Raw genomic sequence first — 25341 nt, 5'->3', positions numbered from 1 at the left:
CACAGTGCCCTTTGTGCATCTCGACCATTTACGGACCGAATTGCAAACTTTCTTATGTATGAAGGTATTTAAATGAAATTTGATACATAGCCACTTGGAATAAAAGCAAATTTAACGCCAGTTTCAAAATTTGGTTTTGCGCATGCGCAGTGCCAACTTTCTTACTTATGGAGGCATTTAAATAAAAATTCGTACATAAACACTTTAAATAAAAGCAAAACTAACATCAGGATTAAAATTTGGTTTTGCACATGCTATAGCCATACCCAGGAGCTCGTTTGCTATATTTGCTTAATTTATTTTTTATTATTATTGCTGAACAACAAATTTTGTGCGCATTGGCGAGTTCATTAGTAGACAAATGACGATTTTCCTTTAAAGATATCTTGATTTACCTTCAAATTAGTGATATCGAATCTGATATTTTTGTTAATCGTAAAAATGTTCTATTAAAAATGCAAATAAAATACAGCGTGTTGCATACAAATTTCAAATAGACGTTACTTGCGAGTAAACTGGTAAATCAAATTTGAGAGAAACAATCGAATCAAATATATAATATATATCCACCCAGTTCCATTATGATATCTCATAAAATTTCAGCGATATTTACTTGGTTCCATACTTTGCACATCTCTACTAATGGAAAATATGTCCGATAGGTATTCTCGCACGATTAGGGCTGGTACCAAAAATTAAAATCCTAAAAGAAATCAAAGATAACCCCTTTCCTTGATAAGTTAAAATTTGCATACTTCTTAAATAAGAGGGATAATTGTAGTTGAAGTGGCAGTTGTCGATGGAAATTGCGGTACACAAATATCAACCGAAGTCTAAAGAAAGGTATACTGTAAGTACGCGAAATGCAAATGGAGGTACTGATGGTAAGAAAGGACGAACGCCCCTCACTATAGGAGTTATAGGTGAATCCCGTCCAATTAATAAATCCCCACAATCTGAATCCAATCGCCAGAGATCAATATATATCAATGATGGCAATTAAAATTCCATGCGCTCTAACTCACGCTTCAGCTCTTTGTGTAAAACGAAGTGTAACTCGATACGGTTTACGAAAGAAAGAAAGATGAAAATCGAGACGCACTAACTAATCAAGCAAGAACACAATGCCCCGAAAAATGGCGTTGTCAAATTTGAACAATTAGTGAAGCCATCTATTAAACTGCTTTAAGTGTTACGGGGATATTTCAACGAGTAATAAAGCGCAAATGCTCTGTAATGGAGAAAATAAATCGTTACAGGGTCGCCGGTATTGTTCTTAATAACATAAAGAGTTTACACCAGAAATTTAGCGAACTTCTATTTATTTTTGTTGACTGGCCAATATTTGATATTATTGAATTTTTTTGAATTTTCATTAAATAATTTCATCTTCGCTCCTTTTACTCAAACACCAAATTTCGCATTTTGAAAAGCGTTATACTTATACAACATCGGAAACGACTTACACAAACCTTTAATTATATCCTTCTATGTGTTATGATTTCTGAAAAGAAAATTAAAGAAGGGAAAATTTTGGGGCTTTTGGTAGCATAGCTCTCCAACGAATCATTTCCAGCATAAATAATATCTTTTCCTAAAATGTGCCACAAAGTTCCTCCTTGGACCAAGATATTGCACCGACGGACGTGCTGACTTTCCGACAAAACTACAATGTCTAGAAGAACTTGTCGGATTCTAAATAATGTAAGTAAGTAAGCGTTTATCTTGGAACTGTTTAGGCGTTTAAATATGCACAAATACAAAAACATTTAACAAAGAATGAGTAACTATAGTCGTAAATATATTGCTGCGGGTAATGATATGCGGTTAACTACTTCACCCACAAAATACCTGTCAAGCTAGCTAAAAATAAAATAATCTTTAAATTAAGAATTTTGTAATTCTCCCCATACATATCAGGTATGTACTACAAAGGAAAATCTCAATTTGACTTTAAATTAGTAATTTGGGAGATTTAATGGCCCCTATCAACTTTAGAAATTCCAAATAATGTATTAAGTAACTTTTGATTAACACGTGAAATAAATCCGGGATTCGAGGAGAAACATCTGACACAATGGAAGAATACGCAATTAATTGAATAACAATAGCGTTAATTTATTCGGACACATTAAAAAAATTAAATCAAATTCCTGGGAAAAGAAAGGCTACACGGCCTGTTTGGACATATTACCCCGCACCTAAGCGGTCGATAGTGAAAATAAAAAATCTTAAAATTACTTACATTTTTTCTTTCTAAATAATCCAGATAATCTAGTCGTAAACACGTTTTCGATAAACAGGCGCAACTCAACCCAAACAAACTGGCATATTGAATACGATGATGAACATCATCGGTGGCCTTGAACCGTATAACTTTTAATGTTTTACAACAAGAGAACCTCAACAGAAGTCAGAAGGCCTCGCGGTACGACTGCTTACTTTACTTCAACGTGACTAACTTTTTCAGGCGTTGAACTCCTTTGTAACAACTTCAGTTAAGTTTGTTCTGTACAGAATTATTATAATAATGACGAACTGCGTCTTCAATCCGGCGGACCGCGCAAATAAATAGAGTAAATGGACGTACACTATTTTCCAACCGTCGCGAACCAGCTAACAGCAGCCTACTGCTTGCAGTATTTAACGAAACACCACCTCCATCATACAATACCTTCCTTCCTCCGGTATTTACAAATATGTGCCAATTCTTTAAATGGATTGATTTATAACAGTTAATCATTATGTATCACTCACTTGCACAAAATCTATAACATGTAAATTTATCACATACGAGCGCGAACAAATAATCAATTCGGCTTCGATGTCGGAACTAACTAAACACAAATTAACTTACTTATATAGCAAACAATCATTATTCATTCTCGAATAAATACATCATACTTCCCAGAAATAATGCGTTACCTTACGTCCGCCTTCATTCTTTATCACCGGGTTGGTGACTAACCTTTGATGGCGCATCGATGGCGGCTGTTGTCATCCCCATCTTTTTTTTTGACCAAGTTGATGCCATTAAAGGTCGATTCGCATTTTACGGAACGTCAACGTCACGTCTCGGACCGACGACGACACGTAAATCTTGCTGTCAATTCACACTTTACGTCAATAGTTTCTTAGGATGGTTGCGATTGGATTTTTTATTCTGGGTCATCTGTTCTTATCATGCTCAGATTAAATAGAAGAAAATTAGCATTAGCGTCACGTCAAAGAAATGTTTGAAACTTATCTCAACGGTTGGTGACGTTGTCGGTGCGTTCCGTTACGTCTCTACGTGAAGGTTATCATAAGAAATCTATAATACAATATTTTGACGCGACGTTGCCGGTCGGTGACGAGACGTTGACATTCCATAAAATGCGAATCGACCTTAATTGGTGTAAATATGTATATCAAATTTTTTTTCGAGTACTGATGACTGTGTGTGGACATTTTTCTAAACGTAAATCTAAAATACTCAGAACTGGAAGAAGACGAAACAGCGTGTGCATAAATAAATAAGTCACTCAATCAATCAATCAATATGTAAGCACAATAGCGGCACTCCCTTGGGAAAAATTGCTTAAAGAAGCGAGATAAAGGTGAGCATTTCTTACGCGACTATAAAGGGATATTAATTTCGCGTGAAAGGCAGGTCGCTCAATAATAATTCTTTGCCGTGTTTGTACTGTTTTCAATGACAAGATTTTCCCACTACGACGCCGACGCCGACGTCTTCAATTCAAAATAAATTAAATTTCGCAAATGTAAAAGGGCCCACAGACGATGCAATTTCTAACGACGTGGTTAACTTGTACGTAGATATGGCAGGTTTAAAAATCTCTCGCACAACTCAGCTGGATATACGTCATGTCTAATGCTATTCTATCAAATATAAACGTAACGCCAGTTTCGAAATTCTTTTAAAAAATTGAAAAAAAAACAAAATCTACACGTGGATTTTCCAAAGTAACTCACGCGCGCCCATGTCTAAACATGGAGAAAATGTTCTACAGTTCGAAGTGCAAGAATTGTCTCTGATACATTCATTAAAAACGCATTGAATTCATGGCATTATGACTAAAATCTTGAAAATATAGGTTGCCTATAAGTAGGTAGGTACACGATAACTTACTTTATTTTCCACAACTTCTTGACTATGTTAATATCAAAACCACTACTGTTATCTATACGTTACGTTTTCCCTTTGTGAGTGCCCTTTTCCGCCAAGCCCGTTTCGAGACGCCACCGCCACGCGTCTAACTCTTCATTATCTTTTTCCTGTACCTCTCTCGGACACATAGCTTTCGAGATAATCTTACGGATCGCCAAGATCCGTAAACGTATTTGTGTTTTAAATTTTTTTACTTTGACTCTGTGACGTCCAATTCAAAATGAAATGTTATTTTATCATCCAATATTGGAATAATCATCTTGTCGATGATAAGACTAGTGAATTATTATCGATATATATCGAAGTTGTAATTGTCAGTGAAAAAATCGTCATATTGGTGTTGATTAAAATTTATTGGGCCAAATTCCGGATCAATCAGAGGGAAAACTCGCGTATTGGACGAACAAAGAGAAAGCATTTGTGCAGTGCATTTTGGGAGTTATGCGAGAATTCCATGATTTCATATTGCAAATAATTAAATGAGTTATTTAGTTTAAAACGCAATAAAGTGTCGATAGCATCTCTACACCACCAAACATATTTACAACATCTCTTACAATGGAAACTGCAACAATGTGCTCCTATGGCATAAACAACGAACGCCCCGGACGGCTATACAATCAGATAGACCTTCCTCATTACCATAGATTTGCATCGGCCAATATGGCGACTGTCTACTCTTGTCGTTCCTTAATTTATACATGTTCACGCGGATTATCAAAATATATTGTAGCTTTATATTTTTTTTTGCATTGAAACGTTAATTGGAATAGTTCCTATCTCATGATTTTTTATCAAATTGCGCTTTGCAGATTTTCTGGCGTTAAAGTAGAACGGGGAGTGGGTAACCAATAGTTATCAAATCGATATGTACAGTTTGTAACATTGTTTCAATAAAATTGCGAATGTGTTTCGAATAAAGCCATTAATTGCGAAAGAAAAAAACGGAAAGATTTGGCTTTTTAATTACTCGTCGTGAAGTGGGTCACTAATCCAATTCACGAAGCATTAAATTACATTTACGACGCCTTTTGCGTGATGAAGTAGACATGCACGCAGAACATACACCATTAATCTATTTATTTTTCCAGTGCAAATTTATAAATTGCTTGGTTTCGATGTCTTGCATTCCTTCGTTAGATTCAAGTTATAAATCACTCACCCTTCTTTGAGTGGACACCTCAAATCAATTCGTTCTCTCCTTCATTCCCGAAAGAAATAAACCTAAACGGTAGGTAACCCAAACTGATCACAGTTCTTTGAAATTTTGAATATGTGAAGGCTTCTTGCGTTTAGGGTTGACGGTGAGCGCGTGTGAATTTTTGCGCGGACATTACGAGCAATTTTCTGCTTTATTTTGTGGAATCCAGTGTATGGACCGAGTACGGTTGGCGTTAGCAAGCAGAATACATAACAGTTACAACATCCCTCTCATAGTCAAATTTCAAAGTAATGTTTCAGTTGGTAGCACAAAACCCCAATTATCTCACCCTTCTTGCCTTGATGCGAACAGGTTGCGCGTACATGTATGTAAAATAACACAGCATTCACTGTATGCGCATAGTTTCACCGGTTATGGTTTGTGTCTTTGGTGGAATTTGTCAGGAAATTTTAACCTTCGTATAGTGAATAACTTACTTTTTTCCAGCTGTAAAATTGCGTAGCCCAAATTATTTTTCGATGTTGAAGATGCTTCTGGCAAACTTAATGCATAAACGGTCCGCTTTATCATGCGAGCATAATCCGGCCATATTTTATGAGCGTATAAAAATTTCTTCAATGATTTTATCGCCCGTCTTCAAAATTAATCTAGCGTGTTTATTTATTGTTTGCGAAGACGACAAGAGCTAAAGTGGAAAAATGCGAGCGAAATTTTACGCTACTTCTTTTTAACAATATTTTTCGTCTTGCAATATTGAAACGGAACTGTGAAGTTTGTGTGTTTCGTAATTATGTAGGTACATTTTCATCGTAACACCTCTAATCAATGTGGGGGAATAATCTCTGCGGGCTCAGTAACTACTTACACGTGCTTGATTAGATAAATTAGGAAACGGTCTTGGAGGCACTAAAATTTACCGAGTGTTTATCGGACATATTTTGGAATTTGTGGTCGAATGGAAACATTCTAAATACAATTGAATAGGGTTGAAATGTGAGATTCGCCTCCATGTTATACCCAATTCCGGAGGTCAGAATTTGTATTTCACTCCCCTTCAAAAGGTTAACATCGGTTTTAGAAATTAGCATTTAGCACGTAAATATTTATTTCCTTTTTTTCTGAAAAATCCACCGTCTTGATTCCTTGTTTTCTTCGTTGCCTTGATTCGCTCGCAAGTTATACTTTTTGGTTTTATTTTTTCGAATAAATAAATTGCCGGCCATTTGAAATCGTTTAATTATATTATTTGGTGAATTACTTTGAGGTAATGTTTAATATGCGCTTACTGCAATTAAATTATCGGAAAGATTTTGATAAACGTATTGCTCCATACTAATTATTTTTGGAATAGGTTATGTAGATAGAAAAATACAATTTTTTTCTCAAACTAATTTACCTACATTGTTTCGAAATCGATAACCTACAGAAAAGTTTAATGTAAATTATTTTGAGAAAAAAGTCCTATTTTTCTATCTACATAACCTTATCGGAAAGACTTTCCATTCTAAATAGTCCCTTTGTTTAGACAAGGTGATAAAGTGATTCTTTATCTATTACTTGTCATGTCATTTCATTAAACAGAATGGTTGTCTAGGAGTAGACAATTTGGAAATTACAAGTCATGCTAGTAGAAAATCTGGATCGCAAATCAGTGACGTATGGATAACTTCTGTTTGTGCGAGTCCGGAATCCTAATCACAGTGGATCTCCACCTGTACGTTGGGGTAGTCGTAGTGGTCTTATAGAATGAATCTCTGTAGAATGTGATTTTGATTAGTGTCTTGTTTCTGTCTTTTTACATAAATATTTCTTAATTGAGGTGGTTCGGATCGCCCGCGGCTGTAAATCGAGAAGATCGGAATGGTACCTTTACAGAACTTACTAGGGACGGTAAAAAAATGCGAAAGGTACAACTTACGGCAATTACAAATGGCAAAAGATCAAACTTACAGCACGCAAAAAGGCAAAAGATGCCCACAAAATCCAGCGCTTACCTAATTATTAAGAAATCTGAATTTTGGGGAACTGGAATGGGGAATTTCCAGCTCCTCGCTGTATTCAGTACTGAAGCGGCGCAAATTAATTCGGTTTTTATTTAATTACTCGGCATGTAGTTATCAGAAAAATATAAGATGGACATCTAACTTCTCGTCTTTTAAGCGCGCTCATTTTGAGATAACTCTGAACGCCGTCTGCCAGTTTTTTCTACATCATTAAAACGCCTTCATTAACCATTCTTACCCAATTAAGCGCATTCAAACTTCAATACTCATTAATCCAATCAACACCTGGTGTAATTAGAATTTTGCGGCGCAATAACTGTTGTCGTTATCTACACCCAGGCATGATGTCTGCAAGGCTAATAACGTGTAAACAATTCGATTTGGAACTCGTTTCTATCCTGGTTCTCGCTTATTATGGGAATCTAACATGCTTAATATAATTAATTAACGATGCCGAAATATCAAAATATTAAATATCTCTCTGGCACGAGAGCTTCCTGTATCCGTAAGAATAATATTAAATACCGGAACAATTATGCAAAATGTAAACACAGAAAACTCACTCCTCGCGCAAATAAATAAGTTCGCGAACTCCTTCGTAACGAAGCAACAAACTCGAAACCGGGTGTTTTTGGTCGGCTTCACAAATGTATGGTGCGGTCGTCACTTTGGGTACGAACTTCAGGACGGAAAACGGGCGCTTTGTTACAAGTTTCATACACTTAACTTGGAGAAGGCTATCTCGCAGGATTTAATCTAATATCTTTGTTCATTTTATAGCAGTTTTGCATAGTTATGTTTTGACCTGTTTCTTTTTTCTTTTCTATGTGCCATAGTTTCTAAAACTCCATCTCTTATTTTGCTACAATCTTGGGCCGTGGACTTCGATCGATTGGCAGTTACTCGTGTACTTCATTATCAGATTATCACTTTTCTTCCGGTCGGTTGGGTTTCAACCTATCAACGGCTTTAGCTTATCTTCCCATGCTTTTACAATCACTCTTATTTTTTCGTAATCTTCCCTTTGTGCTTTGCACGCGCATTTCTGACTCTTGCTTTCTACGGATGCCCGAAGTTCCCATGATCTGTCATCAAGTTAACAACCTTTTATTCTGGAGGTTTTTGACCAAATGTGTAGTACTTTTGACTCATTGCCTAGAATTTAGATCCATTCAGTTCGGAAATTACGTTGTGTGTCAAAAATGAGATTCGGAAATAAAATTCTACATTTGAATTCGGACAAGTTCAATTGACGACTAACATTTTGTAATTTTATTGAACGGTTTCCCTTTCATGCTGCAACAAAGTTACCTGTAAACACAGTCTGTTTTTGCGTATTTTCCTCAAAGTGAAAAATCGTTATTGGCTGCACTTTGTCGCCCGCCCGTTCGTCCGTCCGTCCGTCAGACGTACTCCTTCTACACTACCGAACCGATTTGGGCAATATGGGTCTCATTTGAAAAAAACTTACGCAACACTACGAATATATGTAAAATTAACGACGTTTTCAAAATGTTGTTTTGCGCATGCGCAATGCCAACTTTCTTATTTATGAAAGCATTTAATATTTATTTATATAACAAGAGCGCGAAGTTCAATTTCGCGCATTGAGACTGAAGGTATTTTGACGAGGCGAAGCCGAGTTAAAATATCAGTCAAACGCGCGAAATAATTTCGCGCTAGCGTTATATACAGTGTGAGCAACAATGATTGAAGCGTGCGTCATCACCGCTTGTTCCTATTAATATCAAAACTACCTTCTTTGTATGAAGTTGTATACGAAAATGACGTTCTGCGCTGTCACAGTGACGTGCGTCTATTCGTATTTCGTATCTTGTATCAAATCAGCATATGCTATGAGCGGCACATTGCCAATTTAGCTGAAGCGGCACGCTTCAATCTTTGTTGCTCACTCTGTACAATATTTTTTCTACAACTGAACAGATTGTTAATTAAAATTGCTGTTTAAGTTCAACTTTGTCACGTGCGCGAAATACTTTTTTTCACTGTTGACGATTTCGCGCACGTTGTCAAGAGCAAACTTACTTATTAATTAACCGTTTAAAAATCTAGTTCTTCGCGTTTCGAAATTCGTCAGAAAATGACTGGTTTTTTTTGACAGTTGTAGAAAAATGAAATTTTATACATAGGCTTTTGGAATAAAGACAAATCTAACAGCAGTTGCAAAATTTGGTTTTACGCATGCGCAATGCCAACTTCCTTATTTACTAAAGCATTTAAATGAAATTTAATACATAGGCACTTGGAATACAAGCAAATCTAAAGCCTAATTTACATTTGGCTGATTTACTGGCGGAAATTACTGTCGACCAGTAAACTTGCCACGTGTAAATGCGCGGAAAGTGCCAGTTAAATAGAAATAGGGTATCAAGTTTACTGGCAGAAAGTACTTTCCGCCAGTAAACTTGCCAAATGTAAATTAAGCTTAACGCCAGTTTTAAAATTGGGGTTTGCGCATGCGCAATGCCAACTTCCTTATTTATGAAAGCACTTAAATGAAATATCATATGTAGGCACTTTGAATGAAACTAAAACTAATACCGGTTTCAAAATTACTGTTTAGGCACACTGTATGTTTTATTTATGAAGGTATTCAACGAAATTTCTAATGTAGACAATGTGCAATGCTATGTACGAAATAATTTAAAAAATGTAGACACTTCGAATAAAAGTAAAACTAATGCCCATTTCAAAATTTGTTTGTATTTGTATACCTACGCTCCACTATTTTTCATTAAACTGTATAGACTTCGACGATAGGCCGCTCATTTGAAAGAGAATGGGGTAAGGATCTCGTGCTTACCGGTATTTTTTTCCAGTCCTAGTATTAATAACGCTCTCGTCTGTTATCTTTAGCTTGGTGTGTTGACGGTAGGAAAAATGCCTCTTATCCATTGCGTTTTTTATACTTTTTTACTTTCCAGGTATAAAGGAAAGTATACGGTTGCTGAGGGTGTCAAAAGTTTGAAAGAGCCATAACGGCTTGAAATTTTTTTTTAAATTTTTTTCGCATACACTGGCCAAAATGGCTTAAAAAAGTTGATTACAATTTTGTTGTGTTTCTTTGTTTTTGAGAAGTTTTGAAAACTATTTATTATATTTTTCTAAACCATTTTCCTCTAAAAGTAAGCATCAGAGTGAAAAATGTTAATTCCTTCTACACTTTTTGCGCCGGGTTCAAAATAAAGGCGCTAGAGGGCATTTTGTAAATGTTATACTATGACCAAAGATAATTGCAATGACTCTATTAAAAGTAGTCGGAAAGTCAAGTCAGGAGTTTACCTGACAACTAGTTTTAATGCCCGAAACCTCTATTGCCCTGGACATATAGTCGGTGCTAGGCTAGTCAGCTAGTCTGCTGACATGTTCTCGACGGACTTCAATACAGATTGATTGTATTACATGCGCGAAATGTATTTGTAATAAATAGGGTTCGTTGCATTATAAAGATGGTGTCGTCTTGAATGTATCTTGTCCATAACTAGGTACAGCAGGTTTTGTTTACAATTGTTACAAATAACGTGATTTTGTTTCCTTAAACTGCCTGTGCCGAGGACTGCATTGGATCTAGCTAGTTAAATGGATAGGTGTCTGTATTATTTTTCAATTTCCATAGAAAAAATGGTAGTGGCTCCTCTTTCCTCCCTCTACGTATATTTACGTTTTGTGGAGCTGTTGATATCGAGCCCCATACCGTGACGTCAGTTTAATACAATTGCTGTGGCGACGTCCTTTCCATCCTTCAAACATTCTAATTATACCATTTTAATTAATTCAATGTATGCCATTAAGTTTGGGCAAATAAAAGTGCTCCTAAATCGTGTAGACCGGTTAAATTGTGTGAATGGGAAGTGTTATTTCACTTCGGGAACGTTATGTTAACACCTACGATAAGATTTGGATACAAATTGCAACATTAATTTCAGTGAGATTCGATTTGAATTCCTAGTCCCCATCTTTCAAGGCGGTACAAAATTAGAGAATTCCGAGGAGCGAAATGTATTATCCAATATAATCTTAGGATATTGTCTTTTCGAAAGCGTTTAATTGTAAGATTCCGCAGGCGAAGTGGTCGCGATGGTTTATATTATGCATTTAAAAATGATGGACGCATCGCATCCAATCTTCTTGTAACATAATTACATACAAAGTGCATTTGTATGTACTCGTAAGCATAGACAATTATTTATAAAATTACCGTCATAAACTTAATTCTTTATTGTCGGGTGAAACTTGGAGTATTAAAAGCTTCGCATAGTGTAAGTATCCTAATTATAATGTAGTATAGTCTCGTAATTATGCCTACGGAACGTGCCGGGATCTTTGGTTATTACCGAGAATGATTAATCGTGCAATTATAAACCGGGAAGGTATCAGTTTGCTAGGTGGTCTTTCTCGAGGGATAGACTTACAGGAATAGGGGGCGAAGGAGCTTTGTTGCGTGGCGAACAAAGATTTATGTGCAAAAGATTTTCGCGATCCAGTTTTCAGAATTCTATTGATCTTCCAGAACTTTAACGCTGTTTAAAATGGCTTTTATACTCCCAGCTTTGCAAGATGATAAGAACGAACTTCTAATAATAGTTTATGTCCTCGTTTTCGTTCCGTTCAAAGGGAATGTTTTCTAGTATAATGTTTTGGAAGTCGCCCAAAGAAGTTCTTCCACTTTAAGTCGCGCAGTTGCCAACTGCTTATATAGATACCTATATATATTTCTTAACAGTTTATGTAGCGGATAATGTATCAGAAGATTGTTAATCTCACAGATTTTCCACTTCACTTGCGTGCAACGTTTCTCGCCCCCTTCAGTAATTTATCTTATAGTTCAATTCGTTTGTTTACCACCACTCTGTCATACCCAGAGTATTACATTAACGACTGCTTGTATAGCATAGCGTTTCGACAAATGCGCGTAACACGTACCCCTAAGCATTAATGGGAACGAATCACAAAATTAATGATGTTACCCTATTTCGTAGTATACAGCAAACTTTAGCTATGCAATTAGCATATCGGTCTAGAACAGTTATTCCGTTTAACGAACTTGCGATTTGCAAACTTTGGAATTTCACCGCTAATATATTAATTTAACGTTAGGATACACATTTAATAGCACTATATCATTTGTCGCCCTTGTACTTGTCACTGCTAGATTATTTATAAACTCCCTATCGGGTAGACTATTTTTCATCCTCTTCATATTTCTAAGAAGGTGAGTAACATTTATTACGGTATATTTCCTTCCTATCTGCGACAATCCATAATTCCTCCCCATAACTCATATTCTCTCGATTCCCAATTTCTTCGTGGGCGCTAATTTCAATTTAATCCGGATCGTTTTAGGGGGTTTTAGATACAGCAGTTACTTAATGAGTTTCTTCACGATCGTTTTGACGAAATTTTATTACTCACTTGCGGCCGGAGAAAAACTTTTGCTTTAGAGTCCCATGAGACTCCACCAACTTACGTTAAAGTACAAATCAGCAGTGGAACTCGTTTCTCCCCTTTATTCTGAAATACTTTTTATTACTTACATTTTTTCTTTTTCGATACGTAGATTCGAAATACCGTGGAGTTATTATCGCGCTACAAGGTGGTATTATTAAAAACAATTTTGTTCGCAGCGAAAATACCATGAATATTTTAGTTTCGCTTCGAGTTTACAATTGCGGGCCGAACTACCTATCCATATTTTATATCCAGACTTTTCTTATTGCGTTTCCTCATCGCCGGCAATATAATCTTTTCTATTATTCATTTCTGCATGCCATCTTGAATCTTATTTAGACTGTTTCGCTTGTTCGAAGAGTACTTTATCGCGCTCTTCGTCGAAAGAAAGCACCAACTTCGTGATGTCAATTTCTTGCTAACATTTTTAGATGCATGCAGTATCGATTGTCCACTTTTCTGTTTTTATTATTCTAGTCCTCGATTGAAACATAAAGTGCATTATGAAAAAACTCCCAACCATATTCTATTCATTCCATCTCCACAACGCAACCAGTGTCATCTGCAATGTTCATTATACTGTTCAAGGTTTGTACTATATTTACGATTGATATTTGCTATTTGTTGGAACTACTCTGAGCGTGTTGGTTGGAATACTAATATACTGTAGTTTTAGTATTAATGAGTTTTCGTATAGATCGTCCAAATCAAATTGCTTAAAATAAAGCGGCGAAACGGAGCTTCAATCGTTAAACGTAATTTCACGAATCAGAGCAGTTAATAAGCAAACAGCCATTAATTAGTGTTCGCAAATATCTTCTGAGTTTGCTATTATATGCCTCCAACCATATTTCCGTACTTTATCTACTGGTCAATGTACTTTAAGTATAGGCTAATTAGTTTCAAGATACGCACGTGTTATCGTTTTTCGCGTATAAGAAAACAGAGATGTTTAATTTTATCGAAGACGCGTGTATTACGTTTACGAAGAAGCTTAGCCGGACTGCTGACCTATCGTGCTTATCGCTTAAGTGAAAGCCTTTTTATAAGGTTGTCAAAGTTACCTGTTAAAGAGAATTTTTCTATTATCAAACAGCCAAATTTTACATTAGTAGGTAATTACAACGAACCCACTCTGGTCTAAATTGAGATTTAAGTGCGGGCAGAGAAGTGAAGTTTCAGAATTAACATCAGTTTGTTTGTTTGTGAATCCTGTCTGTGGAAAATCGCATTACGACTAAATATTTTGGATTATTAACACTTTCGGTTTGAGGTGATTAAGACTTCTTTTAAATAATTTGTTTTATCGCTCGCTTGTTGCGTGGTATGTTTTTCTGGCTCTGAGCGCCTCTTTTTCAATTGCAATCTTAGTAACAAGTGACAGATAATACTACAAAGTGTCCCAGCTAAAATTTACAGAAGTACGATATAGAATTCGCACCAAATGTCTGCGAATAATTCTTGAGGTCATGACAAATGTTAAGATCTGGGATTGAACTTGAATCAAGAATGTATTATCATATGGAAGTTAGTTAGCAGATGTCATTTGGAGCAATGCACTTAAGTTCTTCTCTTTTTGGTCATTTATTAGTTTTGAAACATTGGAATTTTAAAGCTCAATTTCTCGGTAACTAATCGGTCTAGGTAATGAAATAGTTATTTATCTAACAAGTTCGGTAAGTTAAATGAGCACTTTGTTTTATTTAGTGCGAATGCGGGAAAATGCTTTCCGAAAGGGTTAGGTACAATATTTTGTGTAACGAATTGCGTAGAAAAGGTCAAAATTAATCACGTATTGTAAATTAGTTTTTTTTTAATCATGATTTGGTAGCACAATAATATGTTTTGTTGATAACATAATTTTGTAACTATCCACTTTTAATTGCACTGGTCACAATTAAAATTGGCACGTCTTTTGTTAATACATATTTTGCTTTGCAATGAGTGCTACTACTGGTCACGTCATTGCATCGTTCGCACTGAATATCCTTGGAAGTCTTGAGTGGTAACAAATATGCTTTGAAAAGAGTGCTTTTATTGACCGCGTAAGTGTACTGATCGTATTTAATATTCCCAGAAGACATGTGTGAACAAATGTGTTCTCAAATGTGATTTATCTTGAGTTGCGTAAATACACTCGTTACATTTAAAATCCTTCGAAGCTTTGTGTGTGTTAATATGTGCTTTCTTAAACTGAATATGCGAATAGTTGCGGAATATCACTGGTCACATTTTAAGACGATTTAACAATAAATTCTACTTTTTCTTGAGTTCCACTTCTGAAAAATAATTTGATTACGTTTCAAATTCTTGTTGATATATTTACTTAAAACTTAGGTACGTCTGTTTCCGATTAATCGCACTAAATACCCTCAACGGTTTAATTGGCAAATGACAGTTAACCATGACATGAATTAATATAAGTACTTTGTTGATAATCGAGGATATAACATTATCTTTACAATGAGTAAGCCATTTTCAATTGTGTCCTTTTACTTTGTATTGCAGCCCTTAGTCACATGCTGAGAATTATTTTTGCATAAAACAATGTCAAAGCATTGGTACACGTCGGTGAACAAACATGAAAATTCCAAAGCATATGTGACTGTGCGAATAGTTTATCACTGGAAGACGCTTGAACTTCTGAAAAATAATTTGATTACGTTCGATATATTTACTTAAAACACGTCTGTTTCCGATTAATCGAATACCCTCAACGGTTTAATTGATTTTTGACAGTTAAATGTGACGTTCGAAGTGGTAAGTACTACCAATTGCTTTTGAAAATCGAGGATACTTGGAGAGCCATTTTCAATTGTGTCCTTTTACTCCTCGTTCTATTAAAAAATTTGTGAGGGATTGCAGCCCTTAGTCACATGCATAAAATTGTGAGAATTATTTTTGCATAAAAGTTTGCCCCCTCCCCTCAAATCGTCCGGTTTTTTGGATTTTTGTCAACAGCATTAGGAGAAAGAGGGTACATTTTTTTGCTAGGTACATTTGGTATATTTTTGGTAAAGACATGTGTGAACAAATGTGTTCTCAAATGTGATTTATCTTGAGTTGCGTAAATACACTCGTTACATTTAAAATCCTTCGAAGCTTTGTGTGTGTTAATATGTGCTTTCTTAAACTGAATATGCGAATAGTTGCGGAATATCACTGGTCACATTTTAAGACGATTTAACAATAAATTCTACTTTTTCTTGAGTTCCACTTCTGAAAAATAATTTGATTACGTTTCAAATTCTTGTTGATATATTTACTTAAAACTTAGGTACGTCTGTTTCCGATTAATCGCACTAAATACCCTCAACGGTTTAATTGATTTTACAGCAAATGACAGTTAACCATGACATGACGTTCGTATTAAGTGGCTTTCTATAAGTACTACCAACTGAAGAACGTGCATAACCCCTTCCCGCCAGCGGAAACTAAAAAACACCGCGATGCGGGAAAGTCGTTTTCCCGTGCATCGAGGATACTTGGTTAACATTATCTTCCCATACAATGAGTACAAAAAGCCATTTTCAATTGTGTCCTTTTACTCCTCGTTCTATTAAAAAATTTGTGAGGGATTGCAGCCCTTAGTCACATGCATAAAATTGTGAGAATTATTTTTGCATAAAAGTTTGCCCCCTCCCCTCAAATCGTCCGGTTTTTTGGATTTTTGTCAACAGCATTAGGAGAAAGAGGGTACATTTTTTTGCTAGGTACATTTGGTATATTTTTGGTAAAGCAATTATAAATCTAAAAATATACAGGGTGACAATTTGAAAACTTACCACCCCCATATCTTAGTGAAACATATGACATATTGGCGTGCCCAGAATCTTAAATAGTGACCCCCCATGTGTGATACGTCGTTGGAAAGCTCTGAAAAAATGCTTTCCAACCATACCAAATAGCATTACATTTAGGTTAGTAATTATCGTGCAAATCAAAAAATAAACATGGAAAATCGGATTTAACTTGAACTTCCAAAGCCGACTCGACAGCAACTCATTTTTGATCGCCAGTTATAATCTATTCTCAAACTCTTGTCGAACGTTTCCTATGTTGGTTTTGCAATATTTCGACATTCTTGAATTATTCTCTCTCTTAGTTCGTCTAATGTTCGCCGGTTGCGTTTTAGATACGACAGATTTCAAATGTATCATATTAGTTTATTTTTTGATTTGCACGATAATTACTACTAAATGTAATGCTATTTGGCTTGGCTGGAAAGCATTTTTTCAGAGCTTTCCAACGACGTATCACACATGGGGGGTCACTATTTAAGATTTAAAAGTTGGGGTGGCTGGGGCGCAGAGGGTTGGAGGGGGTGCGTCGCCAACTATGTCATTATGATTCCCCCTCCAAATTACCGAAACGGATTTTGATTTTTTTAAATATCTCGTTTATTTACTAAGATATGGGGGGGTGGTAAGTTTTCAAATTGTCACCCTGTATATTACTACTTGCAAGTCTAATGACGAACTCAAAAAGTGGTGCTTGTAATCTGGAGTTGTCGGTAGTGAAGCTATACAAATCGATATCCTCGTCATAAATAACTAGTAATTGCAGACATTAAAATATCATTGTGATATGTCAGTGAGGTATTTTATTCTATTTATTATAAAACAAGTGACTGAAAGGTACTAGATTGTATAGTCAGTGTAACAGGATACCACAGTATGGCCCTATTTCCGCCACCATTTTTCAATTAAAAAAATTCTTTTATATGCTCGTTTTGTGGTCATTATGGTTTCGTACCTCGAACGTAAGCATTCATTTTTTTTACTTTATGAAATTTTGTTATTGTACCTTTATTCATATTTAAGCCGTACTTCAGAATTTCAATTTTGATTACTCGCAAATTAACACATTTCCGTAATTCTATACTTTATTCGAAAGTGTTGAATTTTACATTCATCGTTGTTAATTTTACTTGTGTTACGTTGTAGAATATGCCAAAATTATGTAAATTAAAAATTTGTATATCGAGATTTTGCGATGTTTGGGAGTTGATCTCTCACAACCGAATCCCTTATTTAACACACACAATTCGTGCCATTTTATATATTATATAATTGCCCGCCTCATTGCTTTATCATATATATACTAAACTTTTGTGAGCGGCATGTTCCAAGTTTTATGCATGTATTTAGTTCGCCCTTTGCCACGTCTATTTTCCCGTTTAAATTCGTTTAATCTATGCTCCCGTTTAAATTAAAAAAAAATAAAGATTTGTTTAATCGAGATGCTTGTTAAAGTTATCAAATTGTAATGAAGCTAATTACATAGTGCGGGCGTTTGATAAATTTTACATTTGCATCTCTTTGAGGAGAAAGTAATTTTAATTTTAGCGCTGAAATAGAAGTACCTCTTAATATTAAACAACCTGTCCCATTGAATTAAAGGTCTTTACATTTTCAAGTACCAGATTTGCTCTAATGATGTTAAATGCATCTTTAAAACTGTTGAAAATTTTAATGTATAATTTCCTCATAGGAATTGATTTACAATGGGTCAAACCGACATGCTTCGAATGCCTGCATTGAGCTTTAAAGGAATAGTTGGAAAAAGTTTTCTTCATACGATAAGAATGAAATTAAGTACATTTTATTCTGCATTTTCCATTACTGCATACAACGAAGTTAAAGTGAAAAATGTCTTGAGGAAACTACGCTCATTATTTTTGCAGATGGTTTTAGTCAACTATTTCAGCGTTTCGCTCTGAAATTGCATCTCTTTTCTTTCAGTTTGATCTATTTATGTTAATCGGTACTTTAAAATTAAGAAACGGTAAAACGAGTGAGGAGTTCCATTAATGTAATTTTTTTGTTGGTTCTATAAAGGCGCAGAAACTCTCATTAAAGTGTATCTCAATCTCTATACAAAATTTACCCATTTACTCTGAAAAGAGCACCTTTGTTAGAAGCTTTATTGTATACGGTACACTTGGCGGTGTAAAAACCACTTAATTGGTTAGCCGGAAAACGCAGAGTTTCATTGATGAATAAACAATGTTTTTATGAGCAAGATGTAGACCGGTCTTTTTACGTTATTGGTCTTATTTGCAAAGTATGTGAGTTTTACGAAAAAATTGAGATCTTGGTGTTGAGAGGAATTAAGCAACGTGCAGCTTGATTAATTCGAAAATTGTGAATTTTTCATTTTAATTAGTGTTCCGTGGAAATTTTTTTGCGTGCCCCTTTTTTCACAGATTGCGCCGTCCTTTGAGGATACTACCGCCTTTCTTTGTAATAATGTGTGCCGAATTTTTATTCTTACTGGGAAGTTTATTTGTTGTTAGTCCCATGAGAACTTCATGTGTTGTCTGTTTGATTCCCTTCTGGGTTATTTTTAGTGGCGGAAGGATATTTCAAATAATTCTTTTCGGTATCGTAGATACGAAGTTTTAATGCAATTTTTAATTGAGTTTAACTTTTACTATACCTATATGTTATATACGTCTGTATGGCTGTTTCTCGAGTTAATACTTGAAATTTTATGTAACATTATGCCAGTGTATTATATTATCTGACGTGTACAGTATCCCCTCCCTTTAAAAGGTTATTTTTCAAAATAGCAGTCTTAAACTTTGATAAAGTTTTTTCTACTTGTTATTCGACGAATATTTGTTATACATTTATAAGTAGTAAAGACACAGCCAGCCTCCCCACCCCCTTTTTCCTGACTTCACAGTGCTGCGTTGTGATTGGTATTTTTGAATTTGCGGATGTCGGCCATTTTGTAGCAGTAAGTTTGAATTTGGGCTGAAGATTTGAATTCGCGGATGTTGGCCATTTTGTTGTGGTAAACTTGTAAATTTGAATTTGTGTGCGAGGTTTGAATTTCAGGATGTCTTGTCACTTTGTTGCGGTCTAGGTTGTGGTAAATTTGAATTTGTACGGGGAATTTGAATTTTTTACTGTGTTTGGTTATGGAATTTTAAATGTACAGGGTGTACAAAGTGGTTACCCAGTTCACAACCTATTATTGGCACCTGTACAAAAACACCCACCACAAAAACCCTATATTTAACTATCATTACATCCTGTATATTTAAAATGCCACAGCCAATTACAGTAAACAATTCAAATTCCCCACACAAATTCAAATTTACAACAATAAAATGACCGACATCCGCAAATTCAAAGTTACCGTCGCAGCCAATCACAACGCAGCACTATGACGTCAGAAAGAAGGGGTGGGGATCACTGGCTCTTTACTACTTGTATAAGATCAAATTTAAACTTTTCAGCGTATGCCCAAGGTGTAACAGGTCAGGTATGCAAAATAGGAGCAGTTTTCAGTAACCAAGACAAAGCTCTAAAAGCCATAAGTTCATTTTGTTTCCGATTTTCTGGAAAATCGTCCACGATCGCCATCTGATTGTTAGGACGCTATCTTGGTTCGGGATATCATTATTTTTAGTTTTGGATAAAATGCATCTGTTGATAACGGTTAGGCACTACATTGTTCGGATAATCGTTTAACCAAAGAATGTGATTCAGCCATAATCGTTATTTCAATTAAATAAGTATTGCCTTGACATAAGCTAAGGTAGGTAATTCAAATAAATAAAATAAAATATTTGTTTTTACCACCCTTACATGGCAAGAACACGTAATGACCAATTTACTGTGTATGTATATCAAAATGTTACCCTTTCAATAAGCTTTCAAACACGATACAAGTTCGCGTTAATGGGTTAAGTTGTGTATGATTTTCTAACGAACGGGTTATCTCATTAACAACACTGCGATAATAGTTGAATATTTTGTTAACCCCTATAGAATAATCCTGCAGTTCTCTGTCTACAAGTTTAATTGTTATCGGATTTCGTTCTCTCGTTGAAAGCTCTTCTGTTAGTTTAGACAGCCTTCTGAAATTTACCGCTGGGAATGTTAATGTTTTGTATATTTTATCAGGGGTGGAAGTTATGGAAGTCGGAACAACAGTACAGCTTGGAAAATTTGCCCTAGTGTTTCTACTTCCTACAGTCTGTTTCATAGAAATTTATGTGAAATGATAAAAAAGTAAGGGAAAAGTTAGACTATGGTAATTGAACACGTTAATTAGGATCCTTAATGTTCCTCTTTAATGAGCTCTGTTATTTGCTAGCATAAAAACCAGGTTTATTTAAGTTGGTTTGGGTTGAACTCTTCAGTAAAACTACTTCGTTAAGAAATTCTCATTCTTTTATTTAGTTCTTTGTCTTCCGGCTAATCACTGCTTCTTATGTTTATTGCGATTTCGTACAATCTGCACTAACTTTCTAAACGATCGGTAATTACTTTTTGACACTATGTTTTAAGACGTAAAATTTACTCTTCAGATGAATGCAGAAGCAATTCGAAATACCTCACAAAAAAGGCCAGACGGTAGACAAACATCTCATTACTGACTGGAAATGTCCTCTTTACTGAAGGAATTTTGTTACTCTTCATGCAGATAATGTGAAAAACGACCGTAAGAGCAAACAACGCTGTGTAAACTTCTTTTCATTTATACCTACCCACCTTACTTTATTTTTCAAGAACTTTGAACTGTTTGCTACTCGTGCGTGCAAAGTACCGTGCGCCTTATTGAAGTAGTTTAACGATTTTTCTTTAAAGTTTAAATATTAATCGTATTCATTTGTTGCAGGTGAGCACAATTCGCGTTCGGCTGGTGTTTTGGTAAGAATATGGAAACCGTGCGAGGTTTGTTTTATACGTAACCCTCGCACTGCACTTTTCCTAACCAAATTCCTATATTTGATTTTCGGAAGAACACAAAACTTTTGATGTTATGATTGTGTCCTAATAGTGTTTTGAAGTTTCCTGCGGCAGCTTTTTATCCAATTTATTTGCTTGGTCTTATATTCTGGACATATTCTTTTTTGTTAATGGTTTTAGTATTAATGATGTTAAGGCGCTTGTAATATGCAATGTAAGAAGTGGTAACTTGTCGTCGTGTAATTTTCTAAATGGAGAGCATTTTAGTTTCAAAGATGCGTAAAGCCATTGAACTAGTTGATTTTATTCAATGGTAAAATGGAAACCACTTTCTATCTAAATATCGAATAATGGATAACATTTGATTCACATAACGTATAGTTAAGATTCCCGATGCAATACTAATTTATCTTGGATCGCAGATTTATTTTAATATCTTATAGTTTGCTCAATGTCGATTCACTATTTCTATAAATACGATTATTCGCAATTAACGGATTACTAAGGATTGCATAATACCCATTTAATCGGATAACCGATTAACCGGATTAATCATGACCAGCTCTGATTGTTATATGAATCAGGTCTGTGAAATTTGAAACAAGGAACTCACACTGAGATATATAGTGTTTACCACAGCAAAGAAGATTAGAGGGAGTGATTAATCGAACCCGTGCAAGCAAGGCACGCTAGTCTTTGCATATGATCAAGAAGTGCTACGATTGTGGAGAGTCTGGTTCTAGGTCACCAGACAATTGCTTCATAATAGAACATAAGTCAAATCGCGTTAGTGGACAGCCTTCGGGGATGGTCCCCAAGGTCTGTCAATTCCGCGGCGACTTTACCAGAGAGCCTTCGGCCTTGAGCTAGACATTTTTGCTCCAATTCATCAATATCCGCAAACTCAGCTCAGCTCGTAATCGGCCCGGGTGAGTTGTCGACGCTGCGCTGGAGCAAGCACTGACCACAGGGTGTCTTGTAAGCTTGAGCGGTGATGCTTCCGTTGATACTTGGTAGTTGCCCCTGTAGCCGCTACTGCTGTTGTTATAGTGGTTGTACTGACGTACTCTCCACCGCTGGTTCGACAGAGTTACTACCTCTCACCTTTAGAGAGGAAAACCCATAACTGAACCTTTCCCCGATTAAACTAGCCTGGTCTTCTTCCTTAATGCCGAAAAGTATCAGCCTGCCTTAAGATTGATCTCTCACGGTTGTGTGAAAGAGACACCAGCTGCCTACCTTTTCCCTTGAATTCTGCGCTTCCAGGCGCCAGGACATCGGGTACCCCCAGGACCTAAATGGCAGCCTTGCAGATCCTGGGAAGACGTCTTTCTGCACTACCTTGGGAGTGCAGAGTCTCACCACGTGCTTCAATCACCCAAGGGAATGGTTGTTCTCGCACGATATTCATAGAATCTCACCCGAGTTCCTCCAACCCCTGAACGTGCCCAGGTGTTTTTATACTATATCCACCTGGTTAGCCGTTATCCCTACCCTCTGGGCAACTCTCTGACAACTACGATTGCGGGGTGCTTGAGCCCACCTTTGGTTGGGATTGCGTTCTGCCCTTTTTTTTTGTGAGCGTTTGGGTCGGTGTTGAGTCATCCGCCTCTTTTTCTATTCGCCTACCCGTTTGCCCGCCCCACCGAAGTTAGCTATACGAGCCCACTTCTGTGTCCGAGTTGGGTCATGGGAGGTAGTTGGTTTGATGGTCGATGTTGAGGCAGTTTGACCCATTTGGGTCAGCCTGGTCTTCTTCCTCTTCTTCTGCTCAGCGACGGAGATGCTCTTTCGCGGTTGGGTTTGTTGAGGCTCGACAACAGAGTTTGAGGAGTATCCTGGGACGCTCCCTCTGGTTTATTAAGTTTTACAGAATCCATGTCGGACACGTGAAATTTCGTCCTCCCAACTTCAACCCGCGCCGAGTCTTGAGTTACACGCCCTCTTGATCAGTAGGTGATAAAGTAAGTACAGTGTTCCTTGGTAGGTATTAAAAGTGGTAAATTAGGAAAAGAATGATTTTCTGGGACTATTTTGTGTGTATTCAGTGCAAGGCTACAACATGTTACATAGTAACTACAAAGAATTACATGAATACTACACGAGTCACTGGGTACAGTAACTAGCGTTTATATGCATTTTATTTGATGTGGTATATACTATTTTGTAGAAATACAAACATTGTAGTGGTTAACGAGAAGTAAGTTAAAACTCCCGTCTTATTACCATTGCCGCTCCCAAATCTTTTACATTACACAATCTTGTAAGTATTGGACCCAGTGAATCGAGTATATTGCTTCACTATGTCTACTTCACTCTAGGTGATAATGTATAAAACAAATCATTATACAGGGGGTACAAAAGATTTACTCCGGTGTTTAAAAAATTATGTAGTCTTGTACAATTGGACGATTGAGCATATAAAAAGGGACGTACTTCAACAATAAAAAATAATACATACAGGGTGTTCGAGGAAAAATATTTATATCACTTATTATATTGTAAAGAATTTGACCGAAAAAAAAAGATCGGTCACCCTACACTGTAAGTGGGGCGTCAATCCCCCTTGACGCAAATTTTAATTTATGTGAGGATTTTACTGAAATGTTGACCTTCTTATAGAAGCATAGCATGAAAAAGATTTAGTCGGTAGCAGTGTTTGGTGGTATCGGTTAATATTTTTAATCTACATTCCGAAAATGGAATGTGGGAAAACTTTCTTATCAGCTTCCATATTTCCGAAATTTTGACAGTGGAATCTTCCAGCAAAAGCAGATGCCCATATATCGTTGAGTGGCATTCCACCATGCGTTAGGAGTTTGGCGGAGTAACTATGCAAAAACCTCATTTTTTCAAGATTTTAAGATGATCTGAACACGATCGTCGAAAGTGCATGGAATTGATTTATTGAGCATCTGTAGGAAACCTTTGTGGTCATTGGGATCTTAAGTTTCACGGACATAAGTCTTTGTCCTTTGATACCTGTATGTTCATTAGGTTGACCTAGTTCGAAATAGTAGATAGAACACCAGATAGACATACAAAACTAAACGATATCAAGAAGTACTTAACACTATGGCACTATCTACGTTGAAAAATATCCTTTCTCGCCGTCATATTCAATATCATTTTGAGTTTGTAATATAGAAATAAGAACTTTTTATATTCAACTTTTTGTACGTATACATTACAAATGAACCTGTTTTTAATTTATTTTTGAGAATTCTCATTGGAAGTGAATCTGAAAGCCTTCTAAAGGAAATTTTAGTCAGCACCCATATAAACTGTAAAACATCGCGTCAATAGATTGCTTATTACAACGGTTAACCGATTGCAGTAACAATTATTACTGTTATTACTACCTACTATTACATGCGACATTTGATAAAAAAAATTGCTATTAAAATACCATAAATTAGGTACTTACTTCAATATGAACATAATACATTTCGCGCACAATTTTACAAACTTAGTTGTAGAACCAATCGGTTGTGCAGTCAATTTTCTATACACGGGAAAAGGTAGAGCACTATTGGCCAGGGGAGAGAGCGACCTGAAACCAGAAATTATTACATTAAATATTCCCTTTCGTGCACAGGGTGTTCGTTGACATATAACAAAGGGATTGTCACCTCTTAATTATATACGGAAAGAAAAAGTACATTGATAAACTATGTATCCAGAAATTGCGATGTTTCTTCCATTATAAAATATTGGTGGTACCCTAGTATGACAATTTGGATGCTTATTTCTCAACCCTCGAGGGTTTGAAAAATCTTACATTTTGAATAAACCGTGTTAGATGCAGAAGGAAGTAATTTACACCCC

General features: G+C 36.0%; 1 protein-coding gene across 1 annotated transcript in view; it reads left to right on the top strand.

Annotated features, from left to right (window-relative positions):
* Positions 1-25341, top strand: part of LOC116170103 — a 173242-nt gene that overhangs the window by 90253 nt on the left and 57648 nt on the right. The window contains exon 5 of the mRNA XM_031486297.1: positions 21443-21498. Within this exon, the coding sequence (XP_031342157.1) occupies positions 21443-21498 (56 nt within the window). The remainder of the gene's footprint in view (positions 1-21442; positions 21499-25341) is intronic.

Source organism: Photinus pyralis, unplaced genomic scaffold, assembly GCF_008802855.1.
Source record: "Photinus pyralis isolate 1611_PpyrPB1 unplaced genomic scaffold, Ppyr1.3 Ppyr1.4_LG5, whole genome shotgun sequence".
Taxonomy (NCBI): domain Eukaryota; kingdom Metazoa; phylum Arthropoda; class Insecta; order Coleoptera; family Lampyridae; genus Photinus; species Photinus pyralis.
The sequence above is the reverse complement of the archived record's forward strand: the minus strand, read 5'-3'. Positions and strand labels throughout refer to the sequence as shown.